The sequence below is a fragment of the Dryobates pubescens genome, chromosome 30 (genome assembly GCF_014839835.1).
Source record: "Dryobates pubescens isolate bDryPub1 chromosome 30, bDryPub1.pri, whole genome shotgun sequence".
Lineage (NCBI taxonomy): Eukaryota > Metazoa > Chordata > Aves > Piciformes > Picidae > Dryobates > Dryobates pubescens.
In genome coordinates this window covers 7,681,701-7,704,602 of record NC_071641.1, presented here as the reverse complement: position 1 = coordinate 7,704,602, position 22,902 = coordinate 7,681,701, and the positions used below count along the sequence as shown (strand labels likewise).

The 22,902-nt window shown below is 49.2% G+C and overlaps 1 protein-coding gene across 1 annotated transcript in view; it reads right to left on the bottom strand.

The window, feature by feature from the left end:
* Positions 1 to 5,072, bottom strand: part of HK1 (hexokinase 1) — a 45,611-nt gene extending 40,539 nt beyond the window's left edge. Inside the window, exon 1 of the mRNA XM_054174773.1 lies at positions 4,934 to 5,072. Coding sequence (XP_054030748.1) covers positions 4,934 to 4,996 — 63 coding nt within the window. The 5' untranslated portion in view covers positions 4,997 to 5,072. The remainder of the gene's footprint in view (positions 1 to 4,933) is intronic.
* Between the last annotated feature and the right edge of the window lie 17,830 nt (positions 5,073 to 22,902).

Genomic DNA, 22,902 nt, shown 5'->3' with positions numbered 1-22,902 from the left:
TTGCAAACGCAGGTTTTGGTGTTTGCAGAGTCAGGACCAGACAAACCTTCTGTTCTCCCCACCTCTGCGCCTGTGCTGCCCTCAGCATCCAGGGAAAACAGAAGGCAAGGCTCTTTTTCCTCCTGTGGAAACCCAGTGAGCGCTGTCAGCGCCCTTACATAATTGGGCTGGACCCTCCTGCACAGGGAGCATCACGGTCGCGTCACGTCGCATCGAGGCCATCTTCACCGCTGAGACTCACAGGGCAGGAGTGGGGGGAAGACAGGGTCTAAACCTCCCTTCAGAAGGAAAATCGTTCCTGTGTGCTACAGTTTCCAAAACTAAGGCAAAAATGCCCAGCATTTTTTTGTCTCCCGGGCAGGAATAGGGTTAGTCATGCTGGCAGCACGGCTCTCCTGTGCTGGCAGCACAGCAGCCCTCCGAGGGGAAAACCCTCAGCAAAGAGCCATAAATAACTTCGGGGGGGGGGGGAAGGAGTTTGCAGGGAGCTAGAGGCTGGATTATGGAGGTTTAATAACTCCCTACTGTGTCTGCAATAAAAGCCGATCAGAGAGCAAATCTCAGCCTTGACTGAGGGGAAGCTATGGGGGGAGCTGGCAAAGGACAGAGACAGGAGCCAGCTGGACCCACAGTCCCACCGAGGCTCCCGTGGGAGACGAGTGCCAGCCCTTCCTGTGGGATGGTGGAAAGCAACAGCAATTTCAGGCAGGCAGATGTGTGGGCAAGGAGCAAAAAAAAAAACCCCACTCCTTTATTTAGCTGCCATCTCAGAGCCATCCCTCCAGGAAGGGCATCTTCTCAGACAGTCACTACGGGAGCCCTACAAGAGCTCAATCCCTTCCCCTCCCCTCCCCCCCCACCTCATTTTGCTTAAAAAAACCCAACCCCAAAACAAACAAACAAACAAACAAATCCACCCAAACCAACCAGACAGAATCTGGGAGAAATCTTTTTAAAATAGGATTTCACAATCTGAACCACATGCACATCATTTTTTCTTGGCCACATAGGAAAGATGGGGTGGGGGGGTGGGGGTTTTATGCTTGGGCATAAGAAGTTTCTGAAAAATCCAGTCATGGCAGCAGCCTCCACGGGAAGTTGTGAATAGTTGTGAGTGCATAATGGAACAGGCAGCACTCAGGGGCATTCCTTAAATGCATGCCTCACTCCCTGGACACTGACAACAGTCAATGGCATCCAAGAAGAGAGCACTCCCACAACCATTTCAGTAACCACCAGCACCCATTTTACTGACACAAGCCTTTGCGCCAAAAGCTCTGGCCACATGAACCCCTTTTCTGCAGAGCGAGTCATGCTCCACACTCCTTTCAGCTTCAGGAAGATCCATCAGGAGCTAGGGCTTGTTAAAACAAGTAGTTTAGACACCCTGGAACTGTTTGTGTTTACTTGTGATTTATCAGATTGGTTCCTCAAAAGCCTTTATACTGGGCAGGTCAGCACTACAAGGCTTTTCCTTTTTTGATGCCACTTGCCACATTTTACATCCCATCCCAATCTTTTCAAGGTCATGAGGCTCTCACATGTTACTCTGGGCTTGCAAAAGCTGTTTTATTCTGTCCTCAGGTAACACAGCAAGAAGGTATTGTTCCTTTGACAGAGAGAAACCAGGCAACACCTAAAGGCTCCCTTTGCTGGGGCCAGCTCCTGCAGGTACAAACCTGCTGAAAACAAAAGGTACTGAAAGGTAGTTTTACAACAGCTCTCCTGCACACAGGCCAGTGCCACTGATGCCAGGGAAGCTCCATGATGCCCATACCCCTGAGGATGGGAGTCAGCCTCTTAAAGAAATCCAGGCTTCAGTGTGGGTTGTGCAAAGTCCTCTTGTCACAGGGAGGATGCTGAGCTCCTGCTACTGCCCCAGAGGATCACAAACACTCAAGGAACAGACGCTTTTAAAACCAGCTGGATAATTATCCTGCCTGGAGTGAAACCACGTGTGTGTTTTCATACAGTGCAGGGTATCATAGTCTTAATCTTAGGGCATCTATCTTAGTTTTCAGAAGAGGAGACTGAGGGGAGACCTCATCACCCCCTACAACTACCTCAAAGGAGGCTGGAGCAAGGTGGGGGTCAGTGTTACATGCAATGGGTGACAGCACAAGAGGAAACAGCTTCAAGTTGTGCCAAGAGAGGTTCAGGTTGGATAATTAGAAAAATTCCTTCACCAGAAGGGTTCTCAGGCACTGGAGCAGGCTGCCCAGGGAAGTGGTGGAGCCACCATCTCTGGAGGTATTTAAAGCACACGTGAATCTGGTGCTGAGGGACATGGTTTGGTGGAAGTAGTGGTGGGATTGTGAGCTCTAGGCAAGCAGTTGGACTTGATGATCATGATCTCGAAGGTCTCTTCCAACCTCAAGGGTTCTATGGTTCTGTGATTACACATCACCAGCTCACTTCTGCACAGCAGGGTCACCTGTGCATGTGCTCCACCTGTGGCTTCACTGAAAAATGTCCTCTTGTATGTGCTGCGCAGCCACACTGCTGCCAGGACGTGATGGACAACCCACACCTTCAGCACTGCACATCCACCTTGCCTACTTCTGCTTGCCCTGACTCTTCTTGAAAAATGTTCCAATGACTGCAAAATTTGGGAAAAAAATTTACTCCCAGGCCTAAGGGGGTGTTCAAAATCCACCAAAATCAGTAAGGAACCACCAGTTCTTAGATCCTATCCTGAAGACCTGAAGCCACCAGCCCCATCTGTACCCACCACAGTCTTCCTGCCACAATGAGCGTTAGAGCCATGCAGGGATGAGAACCAGAAAAAAACAAGAGGAGTTCATGCAAGGGAAGAAGGATGCTCTGCCTTGGTGTGGTGCACACACCCTTTCCCAAACACCTTAGTGGTACTCTTAACCCCTCCACAGCAGCATCCTCAAGGTGACCTGCCACTTGTGCCTCCAAATGCCAAGCTGCTCACTGCCATGGGCCAGTGAGGCAGAGGAGCACCTGCTGTGGCCAGGAGGTCCATGAACCTGAGCTGGGGCAACGCCTTGGTCAGCAGCCCCTGGCTGCAAGCACGTACCAGCTGAAAGTGCTGCTGTTCCGGAAGCAGAGAGCAGAGGGAGGGCCCTGCAACGAAGCCATGCAGGCACGTATTCCCATAAACGGCACGCTGGGATGGAGCACAAACCCCTTTGCCCTGCAGGGAACCAGGCAGTGGAGGCCACCAGCCTCCCAGTGGCCTCGGGGCAGCAGAGCAGTGGGGCAAAGCTTCTTGACTGCGGCAGAAACCCTCCCTGAAGGGCTGCCAAAAGTGAGTGGGCCCAATATCCGTTCCAAAGGGATATAAACAGGAAAAGATGTCTGACATCCTCCAAAAGCAGTAGCCTGGCTTTAGTTTCTTTTCCATTCAACTTAATTTGGTGTTTTTTTAATTTTTCAGACAAAACCAGACTGCTCTATAAGAACACTTCACAGCTCCCTGGCCAGACGAGGAGCTGTGCTGGCAGACAATAGCAGCCTCATGGTGCCAAAGCAGCCTGCAATAAATAACCCCCGGTAACACCACAGCGTTCCTCCCAATGCCTGCATGCTTCCACCACTGTGCCTTCCCTTCTCAGCCTTCCTGCTGCTCCTCAGCCAGCCCAGCACCCTTGTGCTTATCTTGGGTTTCTAAATATAACAGGCAGAGCCAGACAGAGAAGGCCTTACCCAGGCAAGCATGCCTGGCGCCAGCAACAGCACTTACAAATCTGCCGGGAAAGGGGAAATAAGGGGGCTGGGGGAAAGGAAGATCCATGTACATGGGGCCAGAAGGTGCAGAAAGGTAGAAGCTGTATGCAGCCTTCAGTTCCTCATGAGAACGGCTGGACAGAAATGCAGACTTAAAAGCCATGGAAAGAAATGTGCTGTCTCAAGTTTTATCCAACAGAGGAGTGGGAACGAGTGAGGCAGGGTGGAGTGGGGCAGGATGGGTCACCCACACACAGGAACCAAGGTCTGTCCTCTGGTACAGCCAAAAGCCCAAAGGGAACAGGTGCTCTCCTCCCACCAGCACAAGCCCCGAGACCACTACAAGTCAGCCCCGCTAAAGTTGTCCCTGAGCTTCACCAAAGTATTTTAAGGATGCCCTCAACAGGCTCTCAGCCATGTGCCTAGGTGGGTCACACAGCACGGCCGGAGGAGGTGGCAGTGGGGAAGCCTCTGCTTCCTGACGTCAGCACTGCTCTGTCACAGGGCTCAGGGCAATTATTTTCCCAGTTTGCGTCCTCACAACCTCAGACCCAGGCTCTCTGCTCCCTGCAGCTCTGCAATATGCTCAATCCGAACCGAACTGCCATGTTCTCATTTACCCCTGCTCTGCGCCCCTTCCCTGGGGCAGTGCTGGATCCCGGGGCTATGCCCACGATGCGACAGCAGCCACCAAACACTGAAGAGAAAAGAAGCCAACAGAAAGACTTCTTCTTTTTAAGCACAACTGACAACCACTTCCTGCAGTGACACAACTCCAAAACTGCCAGCTCTTCGCCTTCGTCACCCCCGTGCCGGGGTGACAGATACCCACAGGCACCCTGGGGAAGAAGCGAACCTCCCCTCTGCGGGGACGCTGGTGCCTGGAAGCCCGTCAGGACCACCAGCATCCTCATGGCCTGAGCCCCCTACCCGCTGCTGGGCTTCGCCGAGCTCCGTTTCTGCGGCCTGAGCCGCGGCAGGCCGCTGGGCATCACCCACGCCCGGCAGCCTCCACACCCCGCACCGGGGATGCTCCGGCGGGGTCGCCTGCTCGGCCTTAAAAAGGGGTTTAGTCCCCTTTTCCCCCACAGCTGGGTCGTTGTGGGGACAAAGCAATAAAACCAGGATGAAAGGAGGGGGGATGGGGCCGGGGCGGGGGGGACACCAACGAAAAAAAAAGGCGATTTGGCCTGAGGAAAGGGGGAGTCGCGGCCCACCCCATGGGGGTCCATCTTACCTTTTTGACCTGATCCTCCTTCAGCTCCGTGAAGTAGTAGGCCAGGAGCTGGGCGGCGATCATCCTGCCGGCTGCAGCGGGCGGCTCCGCGCACGCAGCGATGCAGCGCCCGGGGATGGCCGCGCCGCGCCACCGCCGCAGCACCGCCCCTTCCTCCTCCTCCTGCCCCAGGCCGGCCCGGCACCGCCCGCGGCACCGCTCCCACTGCTCTTCATCCCTCCCGGTATTGTTTCTGGCGGACCGAGCGCGGAGTGTTGGGGGGGCAACAGCCTGCTGGACTCCAAAAGGGCGTTTTACAGCAGCCTTGGAGAGAGGCCGCTGCCCCTGTGGGAGGGGAAGAGCAAACTGCAGACAGATACCCAAACAAACCTAACGCAAATGTGTTGTCAGAAGAGCCCTCAGAAGCCTGTGAGAAAAGAGCAAAGCTGCGGGAATCTCCATTAACTCTGAGCATGTCCTGCCCAGGTGCAGCGATGCCTCCTCCAGAGCCAGCAGGACCCAGCCTGGCCCCCCAAAAAAAATCACATCATCACTTCGGCCGTTGTATTTTCGGGGATCCCACTTCAAATACGCTGTCAGACAGGACCTCTCCTCCGCGTGCATGCTGCCCACATTTCTGCCACGCTGGGCTGCATTCCCCAGCACCCCAAGGAGGTGTGAAGCCTTCACCCACCACTGTGAAGCTTCTGAGGATTCTGTGTTCCTGGAGCGGGTCCAGAAAAGGGCAACAATGCTGGTGAAGGGTCTGGAGAACAAGTCTTGTGAGGAGTGGCTGAGGCAACTGGGGAGACCAACTCCATCTCTACAATGCCCTGAAAGTGTTGCAGCTAAGTAGGGGTCAGTGTCTTCTCCCTAATAACTTATGATAGCACAAGAGGAATTGGCATCAAGTTGCGCCAGGGGAGGTTTAGGTTGGATATTAGAATAAAATTCTCCACTGAAATAGTTCTTAAGCACTGGAACAGCTTCCCCAAGCTGCTGGTTGAATCCTCATCCCTGGAAGATGTTTCAAAGACAGAGATGTGGTTCTGAGGGCATAGTTTAGCACCAGGCTTGGTGGAGTAAGAAAGTGGTTTGACTCGATCTTGAAAGTCTTTTCCAACTGAAACAGTTCCGTGAATCTATGAGCAAAGCGACACAATGTCCCTCAGAAAGCCAAAAGCCAAACACAGCTGCCAAGGTGACACAGGTTTCTGCCTGTGCCGTGTCTGTCCTTGGGGACAGGAGCACACACCCATGCAAACAGTGATGATGCCGGAGGCGTGATTTGCATAGAGATTGTCTGCCAAAGTCCAAGTGATTAAAAACCTGCTTCTTCAGTTTCCGGCTTCCTTTTCAGTGCTACTTTAATTAAATGGTTGCACTGGCCAAAAAATCAAGAGCTGCTCTGGCAGCCACATCCCTCTTTAGGCTGCCCTAGCGGCTGCAGGCAGGGTGGGCAGGATTTCCTCCTCCACCTCATGGCGTTAGCTTTAAGCTCGTTCTCGGCGAGACTTCGAGCAGTTTCACTGCCGTGCGTGAGTTAGCGCTGCTCGTTTGTTTGGCACACACCAACGAGCAGGCACGCCAGCATCGCCCTGCCACCAGCCGCAGTTGGAGCCCCTGGGTGGCACCGCGGCGCGGGGATGAGCAGCGTCGTCCGAAGAGCGTCCAGCAGCTGCACCCAATCCCTTGCACAGGCTGGCTGAGCTCTCATTCTGATGTAATTCACTGTTCAGCCACGCTCCTCCTCTTCTGACGGTTAGAACCTATCTTTAATTCCCAGCCCAGGCTTGCTCCTGTTTTCAATCCATCTGTCAGCTGCTAATCCTCGTCTTTCAGCTGCAATTGCTCTCCTCACTCTCTGCTGTTTGGTTTCTATAAATACAAGGGAAAGTAACCATATACGTCCTCAGCTTTTGCTTTCTGCTAGGTATGACAAACCCAGCTCCTTTTTGGTCTCCTTTCCCTGAAAAGCCCAGGCTGCTTTAGCAGCTCTTTTCCATACTGGCTCCAGCCTGAATTAATTTCTATCTTTCACAGCAGCTAGAGCTGGATAAGTTATTCCAGAGAAGGCCAAAATCCCTGCACTGATGTACACAGTTCTCCTACTGCATACACATCATCAACTCCCTTTCTATTAAGAACCACAAACCCTGAGGCTCCTGAGCTTAACTAGGACACCAACATTCCCTACATGACATCAGCCACTGCTCCCAGGGAATGGCAAACCATGCCTAAAAACATCCTTGTTCCTGATTCCCCAGCATGGGCAATGGACTCCTGGTTGTCAGAGATGTCCTCATCCAAAAGTTGCCTTACAGCAGCCCAGATCAAAATTCAGAAGCAAAAAATCTCTTTCTGCACATGTGCATTTACATTGGCCTTTTGTTCCTGTAGGAACACAGCCTGGCACTGCTCGATGCCCACAGGCTCTGCCTTACTGGAGCTCCCTCTACACAAGGTTTACAAGTCCTACTCTCTACCCCCTCCAGCTCAGACACTTAAGCACTACCTAAATACACAATACTCCCCTCAGTTACCTTGCTGCAGGAATGTTTGCTCAGTTAAAATACTTGGACACAAGCTCAAGTTGTTTCCAACTTACCTTTGATCAAAGGAAAGCAATTCAGACCATCCCCTGTGGCTCTCAAGGAATTTGAATCAGCCAGCTAAACCTCTGGGAAGCCCTAAATATTCAAAGTGGTTGCAAATACAAATGGTCTTCTCTTTAACATGTCACCTGCCTTAAGGTCATGCAAGAGGAAGGCAAGTTTCTTTTCTTCATCTGCCAGAATCATGATTTAGAAGTGAATTGAAAGTGTCACAAATCATTCAGGTGGTTTTTATCTCCACTGACCACTGGTGCTACAGCATGTTCCAAAACTCATCAGGAACAACTTAAAGGAATTTCCTTTAAGCTACAGAAAGGAGTAAGTTCAGCACATCACTACTCTGAAGCCCTCTTGGTGCAATGAAAATAAGCCCCAAACACACTACAGAATCCCAGATAAATCAAAGCACAAAAGTCTACACTTAAGCAGGAGGTGGTTCATATGACAAAGTCAGAAGCAGTCAAGGAATGGTTAAAGAAGTGCTGCAAATAATTTGGTTTGTCTTCAGCTGCTGAGCATGGCATTCAGAAAAAAACAACACCACTAAGTAACTCTACAACCTAAAAGCCATTAGAGAAGAAGCAACAGCCCATCCAAGGCAAAACAGCTGCCACGTTTAAACATTTAGTATCTTTAAAACACTCCTTGCAAGGATAAGTAAGAGTGCACCACCAGCTTTGATGCTGTAGCCAGTGCTGGGATGAATAAGCTTTCCTCCTACCAGAAAGCTGGAAGGGCAGCTAAATATCCTCATGGACAGCCAAACCATTTGCAAGCTCTCTCTGCATTGCCAGGCCAGTAGCAGGCACATGGGCATCATTTTTGGAGGGCCAGAGAAGAGCCATGCATAGGCTGCCTGGCACAACCAACCAGCTCTGCATCACTGCAGGAGGAAGCTGCCTCTGCGGGCCTCTCATATCTCCTTGCCATGCCATGCAGCTCTGGGTTTTCCCTTCTGCTTTACTGGAAAAGATCAATTCAGCAGCTAATTAATTACTAGTGCCTAATGCATGCTGCCAGGCATCCAGCAGGCTATTTTGAAAGCCACCATCCTTTAAGACAAATGACAGGGTGACACCTGATGACTTGCAGCTATTTTGATTGTGCTCTAATCTTATTGTCCAGGTTTAGCTGCACTGAAGTGTTTCAGCTGACTGAAGAAATTCAGTGCATCAGTTCTCCTGAGTGCATTTTTTCTCCCTGCTTTGCCTAGTCCTTCATTAACTGTGTGCTGCTCTGTACAAGTTTGTGTTCAGATTGGGCTCCCATACAATGAGGGGATTTTGGTTTCAATCACAGCCATCACATGGTTTTGTTGACCTCACCTGCTAAATGCTTTCTATTTTTGTAAGGAAACCACGAGGGTTTAGTTGTGTTCTAAGGGCCTGGAAAATGATCCATCCACTTTTATCCACACTGCATTTTCCTTCCACAGTACTTAACACAGAGGGACAGAAAGAATCTTAGAATGGTTTGGTTTGAAAGGCACCTCCTAAGGTCATCTACTTCAAACACCCTGCAGTGAGCAGGGACATCCTCCACTAGATCTGGTTGCTCAGAGCTTTGTTAAGCCTGACCCTTGAGTATCTCTAGGGATGAGGCCTCAGCTGCCTCCCTGGGCAACCTGTTCCAGTGCTCCATCACCCTCATGGTGCAGAACTTGTTCCTAACATCCAATCCAAATCCACTCTTCTCTAGCACCATCTCTGAGAAACAGTAAGTTTCCAGTCCACGACTGCCTCTGGCTGACAAGGGAATTTTTAAGCAGCTTTTGGAGCTCCCACTCCTGTTCAGCCTGCTCTAGTCAAACTCGCTTTAGCAGCTGGGTTGGACTAGATGATCTCGAGAGGTTCCTTCCAACCCCCACCACTCTGTGATTGCAGGGTAAGAAACTGTTTGCACAGAACAAATCAATGTACATTTGTGCTAAACTTGGTGCAGAAGCTACAAAGAAAAATCTTACAGCAGCAGAGATATTGATTCGATGAGCGATTCAGCCAAATGAGGTTAAATGCATCCTGCAATTTCACCTTGCCTGGAGGCACAGCAAGCAGGCTCTAACCACACAGCCAGCCAGGATGCTCCAGCTCATGTTTCCCCTGTGAAGGAACAAGATTAGCCAGGAATGCCTCGAGGGGACCTCATTCCATGCCCAGCAAAGGCCACGCCGCATGCGGACGGAGCAGCACGCACTTATGAAGTGGGTTTTTTGTGCTCCCGGTACAGGACAGCAGGAGGAGATTTCCAACAGAGGAACTCTTCCCCTGGGAATCGTGGAGCCAGGCAAGCTCAGCACGTCTCACCAAGCTAATAGTCCCAGCCAGGAAAGCGCTGCAGACTTTGCATGCGCTCAAGACACCGGCATAGCTTGAAGCCAGGGATTGTGTGAGACCGCCAGGCACTGCTCCAGCCAGAGTGCTCAGAGAGAAGATGGCCACCTCTGACCCCAGGGAAGCAGGACCTCCCCTTCTCCAGCCCTCTGCTGACAAAGGCTGAGGACTGCCAGTGGTAACTGCTAGCTAACAGCTGGGTTTTCTTTTTAATCTATAATGTGGTTTAATATTTATTTTATACACACACATGACATACAACCACAGCTATTCTCATGTATTATCACTATTATAATTTAGCATTAAACTCAAATCATTGTATAGAAAAGCAAACAGCATTCTGAATGCCTGGCAGCATACCCAGACTGTTGGGCAGTGTCACCACCACTCACACACCGCAATTGTCACATGCCACAGCAGCTGGCAAGGGCACAGCGCACACACAGGTCTGTGCCCAGCCCCTATGCTGTCCCCATCAGGTTCCCCAGGGAGGGAACAGGGTACAGAGTCTCTGTGATGTTGGGGATAATGCAAGAAGTCACCCCATGTCCTTTGTCCTCCACTTCTCCAGAGGGCTGCCACAAGCCCCAGTCATGTTTCAGGGGGATTCAGCCCTGTTTTGTAGAAGCTGCTTCAGGGGGAGGGCCAGCTATGTGTTTTAATAAAGACCCTTTGGAAGGAGTTTAGCACCATGCACTGGGCTGAGCACTTGAGGGCCAAATGACACCACACAGGGCTGTGGCTTCCCAGGCTTAAATCCCAATGACCTTCAGAGAGGAGGCAGGTTTTTTCTGTCAGCTGTGCACTACTCGGCTAAGGATCACAAACAGCCATGGCTGCACTGTGGCTGTGGTGTGAGGAGAGTGGAGAAAAGAAGCAAATCCAGCAAAGGAAGAGTGTTGTCTACTCTTTCACATGTGAACAGAGACTCCTGGCATAGATGGAGATGCTCCTTGTCTCAGTCCTTCACACCTGGGCATCATACAGTTGTGTTTGCTTTTATGTCTTTAAAGTGGTTGCTCTCTTACAGCATCAGAGGGATGCAGAGAATGTGACCCCTACACAAACAAGAGTTGTAAACCAGAAAGCAGATAGACACCAGCCCCGAACCCACAGCTTATGACAAAGCCCCATTATTTGAGAGGCCTAGCCAATGATTTTTTTAAACCTCTTAGTGATGGCAAGCTTCATTACACACCAGGCAAATCCAATTACTCCATCTTTAGTTAATTGATACATCCAAAACCTACGACTGCACGAGCTACACCACAAAGGACTTCTCTGCTCAGCTCCTCACGTTCATGCAGAAGAGGGGAAGGAGCTCCCAGGAGTCCCACCACCACAGAACAGCCTCTAGCAAAGCTATTCTGTGCAGCTGAGGAAGCTTCTAGGGATTCTAAGTTCTTTAGTGGTTTCTTGTGCAGTGTTTTAAGAAAGAAAAAACCCAAAGCACAGGAGAGGGCACTAAAAGCAGCACAACTAAGGTGTCAAGTTCAGGGAGGACAGAGAACTGCTTAAAAGAGTCCAGTGCAAAGCCACAAAAATGATTAGGGGAGTGGGACATCTCCCTTTTGAGGGGAGACTGAGGGAACTGGGGCTCTTTAGCTTGGAGAAGAGGAGACTGAGGGATGACCTCATTAATGTTTATATATATATATATGTGAAGGGTGAGTGCCAAGACGACAGGGCCAGGTTCTGCTCAGTGGTGCCCAATGACAGGACAAGGGGCAATGGGTGGAAGTTGAGGCATAGGAAGTTCCATGTGAACATGAGGAAGAATTTTTTTTTCCCCTGTGAGGACGACAGAACACTGGAACAGGCTGCCCAGGAGGATTGTGGAGTCTCTCTCTGGAGATATTCAAAACCCACCTGGATGTGTTGCAGTTTGATCCAGTATAGGTGATCCTGATTTGGCAGGCGGGGGGTTGGACTGGATGATCTTTTGAGGTCCCTTCCAGCCCCTGACATTCTGTGATTCTGTGACTTGCAGGGAGGATGAGCAGCACTGTTTGCATCACAAATCACAGAATTGTTAGGGTTGGATCACCTAGTTCCACCCCCCCCTGCCATGGGCAGGGACTCTTTCCACTAGATCAGGCTGCCCAGCATGCAAGCCTCCCCTGATGGCCAGAGGTGAAGTGGAATGAGTCGAGGTGTTTCTCCATAAACCCAGAAAAGAACCTGCTCTCTGGTACTTCATAATGTTTAAAAGCAACTCAAAACCCCAAACACTGTCCTAGGATGGACTCCTTCCCCATGGCAGGGTATCTGACTGCGCCAACATGTGGCAGCTATGGCAAAGGGGCACCTTTCACACAGCATGCTCTCTCCCTTGTGCTACAGGCATCCCCAAAAGCAGCATGAGGACTAACTCAAAGAGATAGCTCCCTTTTGCTGTGGGGCTGGTGGATAAAGCAGGCAAATAATTCCCAAAATACTTTTGTCACCCAGCAGAGAAAGCAAAGTCACTGCTGTGCTAAAATGCTTAGTGGATGATTACAGGCATCTCCCCCTGCCCAGAGACGAGTCCTCATGGAGATGGCATGGCTGCATCAGTGCTAGCTCTGAGGGGTGCAGGTGTAAGCCTGTGTCCACAGACATTGCTAGTAGCCATACTGCCATTACCCACCCAGCCCCACCAAGGAAGTGTGGTTAAAGCAGTATCAAGTTAACAGTAAGCAGTCAATGCAGAACAGGAGAATCACAGAATGTTAGGGGTTGGAAAGGACCTCCAGAGATCACTGAGTTCAAGCCCCCAGCCAATGCAGGATCAACTAGAGCAGCCTGCACTGGAGCACGTCCAGGCAGGTTTTGAAAGCCTCTAGAGAAGGAGACCCCACTACCTCTCTGCATTCCTGCCCACGCAAGATACTGGGTCATATATGTTGCAATGCAAGTTACAATGAATTGAGCCAAGAGTATTTCCATGGCACTGTGCTTTCCAAAAGAGATCCAGCCTGTTCACATCCCTGGGCACTTTGCATACAAGTCCACTCTGCTCTTCCCTCACACACTAAAACTGAAATAAAAGTGTAAGCTATCCAAACTCAACCCTTTCTTTCCCCTTCTGTCCTGGATATTCCTCACAGCAACTTCTCTCTCCTCAGTGCTGGAATTCCAACTCATGTCACACCTCTGTAAAGGCAAGCAACAACTATCTCAGTTTCCTGCCTCAGCTTGGGGCCCTGCATTAGTTCAGCATTTTTTTTTCCACTGGGGGAGAACTGCTGCATCAAGCAACCCCTTTTCCTAGTGCTTTGGTAGTAGGCCATTATTGCAGACTATATACATACAAAGCAGGCAATGCACACATGCACATATTTATGTGCACACACCCCCATGTTTACATGCACACAGAAGAATACCAGTAGACCCAGTTTCTAAGGCAATAAAAGGGCAGTGGTGTTAAGGTGATGAACCTAATGTCAATGAGTTGCCCTTCACGACCAGGAGGTGCAGCATTCATTGCATTTCACAAAGCTTCTCTTGACTCCAGCAAACTGGGATGAGCACAAATGCAAATTTATGGCACTCTACCAAATCTTCAATACTAGAAAAAAAATGTTAGTAGAAGTTACACCAAGAAAAAAAAAAAAACAGGCAAAACACAGAATGCAAACTGGTTTGAAGTTTCAGAAGCCAAGGGATACGTTTAAAGTATTTGCAGCTGTTTGATTCGCATCTTGTCTCGGGAGAAGAGGCAGTTCAACACCAGTTAAAGGCTGGCTGTGTAACCAGCACTTCCCTTAAGTGAGGAGGAGGCAGATACAATTACTTAAATGAAGGAAAATACAACCTGATCTATTGTACTACACAGAGACAGCTTTCCTAAACCTGCCTTCAGCTCCTCACAGATCATAGAGCGCCTTCGCTGAAGCTTAGCTCTAACACCCCTACTGTGTGGGAAGACTTACAAAAAACAAGGCCCATCCTTTAACCTTGCTGGAAGCAGCTGGTCTCCAGCAAAGAGCTGGTGCCAGTACACTGGTATGCACCATCCCAAGAGCATGTGAACAGCACAGTCCAAATCACTGTCTTTAAACTATATAGTACATCTTTGCCATGCCAGCAGTAAAATCATGATGAGGAGCTTGCACTTTCAGCATGGAGAACAGCACCTGCCCCTCTCTTTTGGCTATCCACTAGTACAAAACAAGGTGACACCTCTCAATCCAAGCTAAGAAGGCAGTTTCCATTAAGTATACACCTCTCTCCTTGATCCAGCATTTGATGACAGCCAAAAATCAGTTTGCATCACAAGTCCCAAACCCGCAGGGTCGCAGTCATTCGTTCCAGGATTGTGCTCCTTTTCCAGCAAGAACCAGTGTGAGAAAGACTCTCCTCCCAGGACAGGTTAATATCCTCACAGTACAGAGCTCTCCCCAGTGCCAAGCTAAACTCCCTCCCCTTCATCCCAGAAGGGGTGTGAAGCAGGCACTTACTTTGCACAGCGGGGAGCAGCAGTAGCCAGGCACATCCAGGGTGTTGGGCTCGGTCCGTGTGGCCATAGCAGGAGCACCTCTTGCCACGTCACATTGTCATCACAGGGGGCTGCCAACAAGAAAGGAAGCAGAACTGTAGGTTTTCACATCTCTGCAACCCCAGAATGCCTTTTAAAACCACACAGCCCATGGGCAGGTGCTCTCTTTAAAAAGCCATCCAGCAGCTGGGATACTGCAGATCATCATAGGATGGCCTAGGTTGGAAGGGACTTTAGAGATAACCTACTCCAGCCTTCCTGCCACAGGCAGGGACACCTCTCAACTAAACTCAGCTGCTCAAGGCCTCTTCCAGTCTGGCCTTCAACCCCCCCCAGGGAGGAGGCATCTGCAACTACTCTGGGCAGCCTATTCCAGAGTCTCACCACCCTCACACCGAAGAACTTCTTCCTCAGATCCAGTCCAAACCTACTCTTCCTCAGCTTAAAACAACCAAGCCTTGAAAAACCTAAGTGCTCACGTTAAAAGTTGGTACAGAAGGATGCTCACAAACGGTGGGCTTGCAGCCCAGCATCACCCAGGAACAACCACAGATTCTGAGCTGTTCTGTGAGAATTTGATGATAGATTTTCTTCTTTTTTTTTTTTTTTTTTTGGGACAAAGTCCAAATCTGTCTCAACAGAGACTGGAAGCAGATGCAAATGGCACCTCCAAGGAAAATTTTGGCTTCTGCAATTTCACAGGCTGCTGTCACAGAACATTTTAAGCTCAGGATCAGAAACCCAACCAAGCCAGCCCTGGCGCATCTAAACCACCTGTTTGGGGTCCTCCTCTCTCCCCACCCCAACACTCATCCCCTCACAGCACTCTAAGTTTCTCAGGTGCTTTTGGGTGCCTGTGCCCAGGGGCAGCAGTGGCAATAAGGGGTCTCTGTGCAGAGAGATAGGAGCTACCCTGAGCTGGATTCCTCTGCAGCCCTAAAGAAGACTGCAGTGGGACAAGCATCCATACTGGTGCCCACTGGTAACCCTTCTGCACAAGAAAAAAATGTTATTTTAATTTCACCTTTGTTCCTCACCCTTTTTTAATTAATTTTCCCCAAGTGAAGTCTGTTTTGCCTGTGATGATGACCACTGAGTGCTCTTCCATCTATGTCCCCCTAAACCAGCTTCTTCCTTCTTTCCCCCCCCCCCCATCCTGCTGAGGAGGAGACTGAGAGCAGCTGGGGTCATAGAATCATAGAATCAATAAGGCTGGAAAAGACCTCAGAGATCATCAAGTCCAACCTATTGTCCAGCACCTCATGACTAACTAAACCATGGCACCAAGTGCCACATCCAATCCCCTCTTGAACACCTCCAGGGATGGTGACTCCACCACCTCCCTGGGCAGCACATCCCAATGGCTAACGACTCTCTCAGTGAAGAACTTTCTCCTCACCTCCAGCCTAAACTTCCCCTGGTGCAGCTTGAGACTGTGTCCTCTTGTTCTGGCGCTGGTTGCCTGGGAGAAGAGACCAACCCCCACCTGTCTACAACCTGGTTGGTGAGTGACAGGCAGGCAGCCAAGGTCAATCCACCAGATCAGGACAAATCCAAACCTAAACCTGATTCTGGACCCCTGTTTTCTTTGTCATATTTTCACACCCCCCCCCCCCCCCCCAAAACAGTAGAGGGAGAATAAACAATTTTCAAAACTTCATGTGTCAGAAAGAAAATTTATATTTTAATTAAAAAAGGTTCTTCATCCTTCTGAGCCATTCCTAGTGGTAAGCCTGAGAGTCTGGCTTCACAGCACAGCTACAAGAGATGGGTGATAGAGAATCACTTCTTTGTAAACCTAAATTGCCATCTCAGTGCTTTAAATGGGCAGCCCAGCTCTATGGACTTCCTGGTCAACAGCTCTGGCTCCGGATTTCAGCAGCAGTCACCAATACTTAGTGCAGCAATTTACCATCCACTTCTCCTTGTCTTGTCCTTCCTTCCCTGAGGAAGTTATCATTTTTGGCCAAGCAAAAGCATCCTCACAAAAGCTCAAGTATCTTAGGCCACCACAACTTGTCTCCTGATAGAGCCTTTGACAGCTACCATGAGTTCACCAGTCCTACCTGGGACCTGACCCAGCACTGACAGAGCCATGGTCTCGCTCAGGGGATCTCTGACCCCCCAGCAGGGTTACAAACATTTCTGTTCTGGCATTTGACACCGACACAAAGAAATGGTTTCATCACAACTTTTACCTGTAACCAAGCTTTGGACAGAGAATGGCAAGAAGAGCTTGTGGCTATCAGTCAACATTCCAGACCCAGAAATGCCCTCAGCTGTTTTATGATCTGCCCTTAGATACTACTAATTCAGGTCACCAGCATGAAGCTTCAGGGATGCAGGTAAGGTGTAGGTGAGGTCTCCTGCTTTTCAGTATCAGCCTGGTCGATCCCTCCCTTCCCCCTGCCCAGCAGTGTCTTTGCACGTGGTTTAACAGATGCTACCCAGGGTGGTGGGATGAGCACCCTCCTGGCATAGCTTTGTCAGCACCCCAAGTTACATGCAGCAATTTGTTTCGGTCTCCCTCTGCAGCACTGCACGTTCACAACAACAGGGTTCAACTTTGACTCCTTAAACCTTGACCAGAGCTGGGACAATAAATCCAAACAATTTCCAACTGCAAAAGAGGAATTTGCTGAAAAATAAAACTGAGTTTTTCACATACCCTTGGCTTTATCTGGAGAGCAGTCTGGACAGCAAGACACAGCCACCAGCACAAACAGGATCCCAAATATATTTAAAAGAGCAAAAGAGCCTCTCTGCAGCCGGATGACGATGCTGCTTCATTTGGATCTGCTTTCCAAACACTTACACAGCACCCCCTTCCAATCACAACATGCCACTTTGAAATGCCAGTACCACTTAGCTCCTGAGTCTATTAGACCATGAAGCAATAAACCCAGAGAAACGAAAATAACCCAGATACCTACTTTAGCACCCAGCTGAGTTGACAGGTGTTATCCCGAGGGCTCCGTGGCAAAAGCATCCTCAGAAATGCCATCCCTTGACCTCTGCACAAGAGGCGGCATGCAGCTGATCTCCAGAAACCGTGGGGGTCCTCCTAAGAGATGCTAATGTTAACTCCAGCCCTTTGTTTCTTTGCACTCAAGGTTTCTCCCCGTCAGCTTTCTGGCATTTGCCAGCGTGGTGCACGCTTTACTGGGCAGATATGGAGCTGCAAATTCCTTCATCCTTCTCTGTCCACAGCATTCTGCAGCTAAAGCGCTAGCCGGCCAGCAGATGAAAATGCCACTTACTGCTTATTCCTGCTGCAGTTCGTGGAATTAAAACCTCTTTGTTTGCAAGCTGTAAACAAACTCTTCTTAATCTTTCTATTAAAAAATGTCAATTATGCTCCCTAACAATGTCACTTCATTGTGATGAAAGAAGGCATTGCTACTGCTCTGATCATGATAACATATCAGCTGCTTTTAGAGTCAATTCCTTTTTGTGCAAAACTTAATGACCATGCAATTATTCACATTTCAGACTAACAGACCGGGCTTTAGACCTACAGCCCTGCTGCCTTGCTCTGCAAACACGACACTTGAAAGCAGCAGCAAAGTCTCCAGAGCAGAATTCCCGAGCTCAGAACACCTTTACCATTCGGGCTGGGGCCCAGCTTAAACTCAGCTGCTTCTCCAGAGAGCCAAGGAAGGAAAGGCGAATTCTCAGCACGCCTGTCCCAGGCCCGTGGCTGGCGTTTGGCTTCACTGGGAGCCATGTTTATGTCCAGCTTCCTGGTCCCCCTCTGGTTTCAGTGCATTTCCTGCAGAATCGCTGGCCACAGCAGATGTGCCCTTCAGGCATTTCAACTTTTTTTTTCTCTCTCATGCCAGTATTTATCTCATTTGTTTCCAGAATCAGCTGCAGCTCCCAAATCAGCGTCCGTAACTTTCCGCTTTGAGGCATTCAGGATGTGCCTGCTGGGAAAGCATCTTCCATGTTTACCTGCTCAGACCCTCACTGACTTTCCCTCCCTGCCCTTCCACCATCCATTTTCTCCTCCTGCAGGGAGCTCCCCTCTGTGACCAAGTTGTCCATCAGCAGCTGATCTGTTGCATTAACCGCTTACATTCCAGACAGGGCTCTCAGCATCCTAACCCGGCTTTACTTGCACCCTCACCCAGCTGCAGCCCCAGCATCTCAACTTACCCCATAAGGTGCCTTTTCCTCTCCACTTACCCTGTGCTAAACTCAGCCCCATGGTTCTTAGCCCTTCCACACCTCCCTGCTCTCCAGCTCTCTGTGGCAACAGAGGACAAGCTCTTCTGGCTCCCAGGAGAGGATGAAGCCTGCAACCATGAGGACAGCCCTCCACATTAGCCCTGCAGGCAGTGGTCCCAGTCCCAAAGCTGAACAGATGGTCCGACATCACTGTATGATTTCACACTGGCCAAGCTGCTCCTACAGGAACAGGGACTTCCCAGGTGCACAGAAACCTTTGGCAAGCTGAACATCCAAATAGCAAGCAGCAAATTAAGAACACCAAAAATAGCCCTCCAGAAAAGCACGTGGAATCAACACCACTGGTGGTTTCCAGAACTGAACCTTGGGTGTCTCCAAAACGCCAGGGGCTGGGAGCTACATCTCACCTCCAAGTCCAAAGAAAATAGACATCAGATAGGCAGCAACCCATTGCCTCCTTCCCCCTTTTATCCTGCCCACAGAACAATAAGAAATGAACTGCTTAACTCAGTTGCATCTTTAAGCAGACCTTGTAATTCCCTGCTTTTAATGTAGCACGTCTTGTGTCGCTGTCATCCCTCTTCTCCACTAATATGACTTACTTTAAAGTTGTTCTGATATGCAACAAGTTTCTGGGGGAAGCTGGGGCTGCTGATGTGCCATACTCCTCACACATCTATCACCTTGTCTCCAAACAGCCTTTATCCTTTCCAACAAAAAGAGAAAAGAAAACATCGTGGCAGTGAAAGAGTCTCAGTCTCCCTCTCTCTCTCTCTCTCTCTTTTCGTTTTAATATAGCATTTTTCTTTTGTTTTAATTTGTTTTTCTAGATGAAAATAATTTTATAATAATTATCTGATAGGCTTTTTGGGTTGATTCTGTGGGGGTGTTTTATAACCATTCAGGAAGGATCGAGGGTAAAAGAGACCTTCCCAGCAAGCTCCTGCTTGCTGAGGTTCCTCAGCATTCGAGTCTTCTGCTTCTGCACAGGGAACCCTCCAGCCTGGAGCCTTTTGTCCATTTTTCTATAGCCAATTCCTTGTGCCAGTGGCAAGGGTATTCTGGAGGAACTCATGGCCACCAGGTTTCTTACCACATCTGTTCTCTCTTGACAGCACACCACTTTCACGCTCTCTAGGAGCACCTGGGCAGCATGAGGCCCTTGGACAGAGTGCAGGTGAAGCACCTGAGGGACATTAAAAGCATGCAACAATATCAAAATCATTTTGGCATTTCCCCTCTGAGAGAGACATGACCCAGCATGTTTACAGCACCTTCAGTGTACACCTGCAATGGGATAGTATCACTAAGAAAGGGGAAAACATTCATTAAGCTTTTAGTGTTTTGATGTCTTGCTTTGCATAAGCTTTACAGAACGAATGCAAGGCTGAGACAAAGCAGACATCTGATTGCCCTTCCTACTCTCACTCCAACAGAACATCCCTATTCATACACAGGAATAAGGCTTCTGGGTTTTTTAATGGTGTGTGTGTACATATTACTTGACAAGTCTGAGAAATGACCTGGCTAAGCCCTTAATGATAGCCCAAGGCAGTGAAGGTCCTTTCTAGAGTAAGACTAAATTTATCTGTAGCTGGACCACTAAAACTCCCCCTCTCCCTCCCTCCCTCCCCACACACTGCTATGGTGACACTGCATCTGAGTGCCTCAAACAAAAGCCAGCTCACTTCACCAGGCACAAAGAAACAAATCACAGCAACACTTTTCACCTACATTTCAGCCTCAAACTCCTTTCCAATAATCTGCTAATCCTAGATGCTACTGACTTCCCAAGAAGAGAGATTATGCTAATCAGGATTTCTGAAGCACTTAGACATGACCCTATAGTTACTTTTGAACTTTGTCAGTGTGACAAAGCTGCTACTGCATTTCCTCTGGATTCTGAGTCAAGCACCAGTGCTGTCCAAACCTATAGCCACCAAAATGTCTCTCTAGCAGGCAAATGAACATATGTAGGATCATCTTCCTGGCAGAGGAGAAGGTAACTGCAACCATCTGAAAACTTTGGTACCTCCAGCCCAATAATACTTCTCTCACACCTGTGATTTAAAGACCTTTCAACCTTCCAAATCAAATGTAGGACCTAAATCTGAGCAAGGACGCTCATGTCTTCAAGCAGCATCAAAACAAAACCAGTAAATGCAAGAAGTACCTCACATGTGAACTGGAGGGGAGATCCAACAAACACAAGAGAACGAAGCATCACAAAGCTATCCAAAAAAGCAGTGGAAAAGCACATCTAAGATGTGAAACCAGAAGAATCTCATTTTATTTTAAGCTAACACCTTCATGTGAGGAATTGTAGTAGATACTGTGTTATATTTGATGGAAGGCCTCTACTTGAAGCTGGGGCTTCAAACCGAATCACCACGTAAAGATGCGCAAGGAAGGGGTTTGGTTCAGCAGCTTGGAGTCTATACCAGAGAGACTGCAATTTTGCAACAGTCCTTGTGCTTCCACAGGTTGAATTCCACCAGGAATATTGCATCCAGTTTGGGGCTCCCCAGATCAATAGGGACAGGGATCTGCTTGAGAGAGTCCAGTGGAGGGCTACCAGGATGATTAAGGGACTGGAGCACTGCCCTCTGAGGAGAGGCTGAGAGACCTGGGGCTGGTTAGTCTGGAGAAGACTGAGAGGGGATTTAATAAATGTTTATCAGTATCTGAGGGCTGGGTGTCAAGAGGGAAGGGACAGCCTCTGCTCACTTGCACCCTGTGATAGGACAAGGGGCAATGGATAGAAACTACATCACAGGAGGTTCCACCTCAACATGAGGACCTTCTTCACTGTGACGGTCATAGAGCACCAGAACAGGCTGCCCAGAGGGGTTGTGGAGTCTCCTTCTCTGGAGACTTTCCAGACCCATCTGGATGTGTTCCTCTGTGACCTGTGCTAGATTCTATAGTCCTGCTCTAGAAGGAGGGTTGGACTCAATGATCTTCAGAGGTCCCTTCCAACCCCCAGCATCCTGTGATCATGTTCTGATTTAGTTATGAGTCAGACGAAACATCAGTGTGTTTGTGAGATCCCTGGGGAGCTACAAGTGAAGTTTGTACCCCTGGTAAAATTCTGCAGTAACCAGGCCTTCCCTGGTGGAGGGCTACCCAGGCAGTCTTTGCTCGTTCCCTCTCAAGACAGCAGCAACCTTCCCACCATGGATGGCATCTCCTTGCCCAGCAGATGTGTATCAGAGCTGCGTGGGAGCTTCAGCCTGCAGCAAAGGCAAGAGCGTGCGCGTCCTGGGCCTTGGGGACCTTGACAAGAGCTGTAGGTCACTGAGCACTCTGTGAGCACTTTCAGGTTCATGTGATCAGATTCCACAACACCCACAGACTCACTGGAAAAAAAACTGCAGATGCAAAAGAAATATTATTGTGTGGGCTTAATCTGCTGCAGGAAAGGAGTAACTACAGCTGAGAGGTAAACCATCTCTGGATGAGCTTTTCCAGGGAAGACTGACAAAGAAAAATCAAAGCAACACAGGATTTATTTCTAAGTTTAAAACAGGGATCCATGCAAGGGGGTTGCTTTGTTTTGTTGCTGGCTCTGTTGTGCGGAACTAACTTTAGAATGGAAGTGCAGGAGGCACTCTGCACCATACTCACGAGGGCCATCCTGGGGCAAGTCCACATCACCTCAATCCAGGTGTACAGGGACAGGCTTCATCCACAGAGGCACTTTGGCAGGTCAGCAAAATCCACTTCCCAAAAAGGACCCAGAATACATAGGTGGCACAACATTTCAGAGTGCTGAAGGGGAGAAACAGCCAATGCAGAAGAGCTATCCTAGGCTACTCTAGGCCCAACCTAGCCCCAAGACCTGACGGGTTTTATTTCTATACCCAAATTTAACCTGGCTATCATCACGAGAAAAACATCTGTTCCAAATAACTCTGCCCCCTCCCCCAAGCTTTGGTTTCTGTAGCTCTGTAGAGTCTGAAATAGAAAGAAAAAGTAAAACATGAAGTTTCTTGACAAAAGGAGGAAAACATCACACATAACACAAGTTCACAGGTTGTCTTTTCCCAGCTGCTCAGCGTAGTGAGCTCGACACTGTGAGGAATTCCTTCAGAAGCAAAATCTATTTCCAAGTCCTCTGTTTTACCTGTTTGGTGACTCCAACACAGACACAGAGCTGTTGAAACCTTTCTTTGCAAAACCACAAAAGAAGAAAGGTCTGTAGCTTGAGGTTTTGATTTTGCCATTGCTCAATTTGAACCTGCCAGCCTTGCTGCAGATTATTCAGAGAATTGTTAGGGTTGGAAGGGACCTCAAGGATCATCTAGTTCCAACCCCCCTGCCACAGGCAGGGACTCCTCACACTAGACCAAGTTGCCCACAGCCACGTTCAGC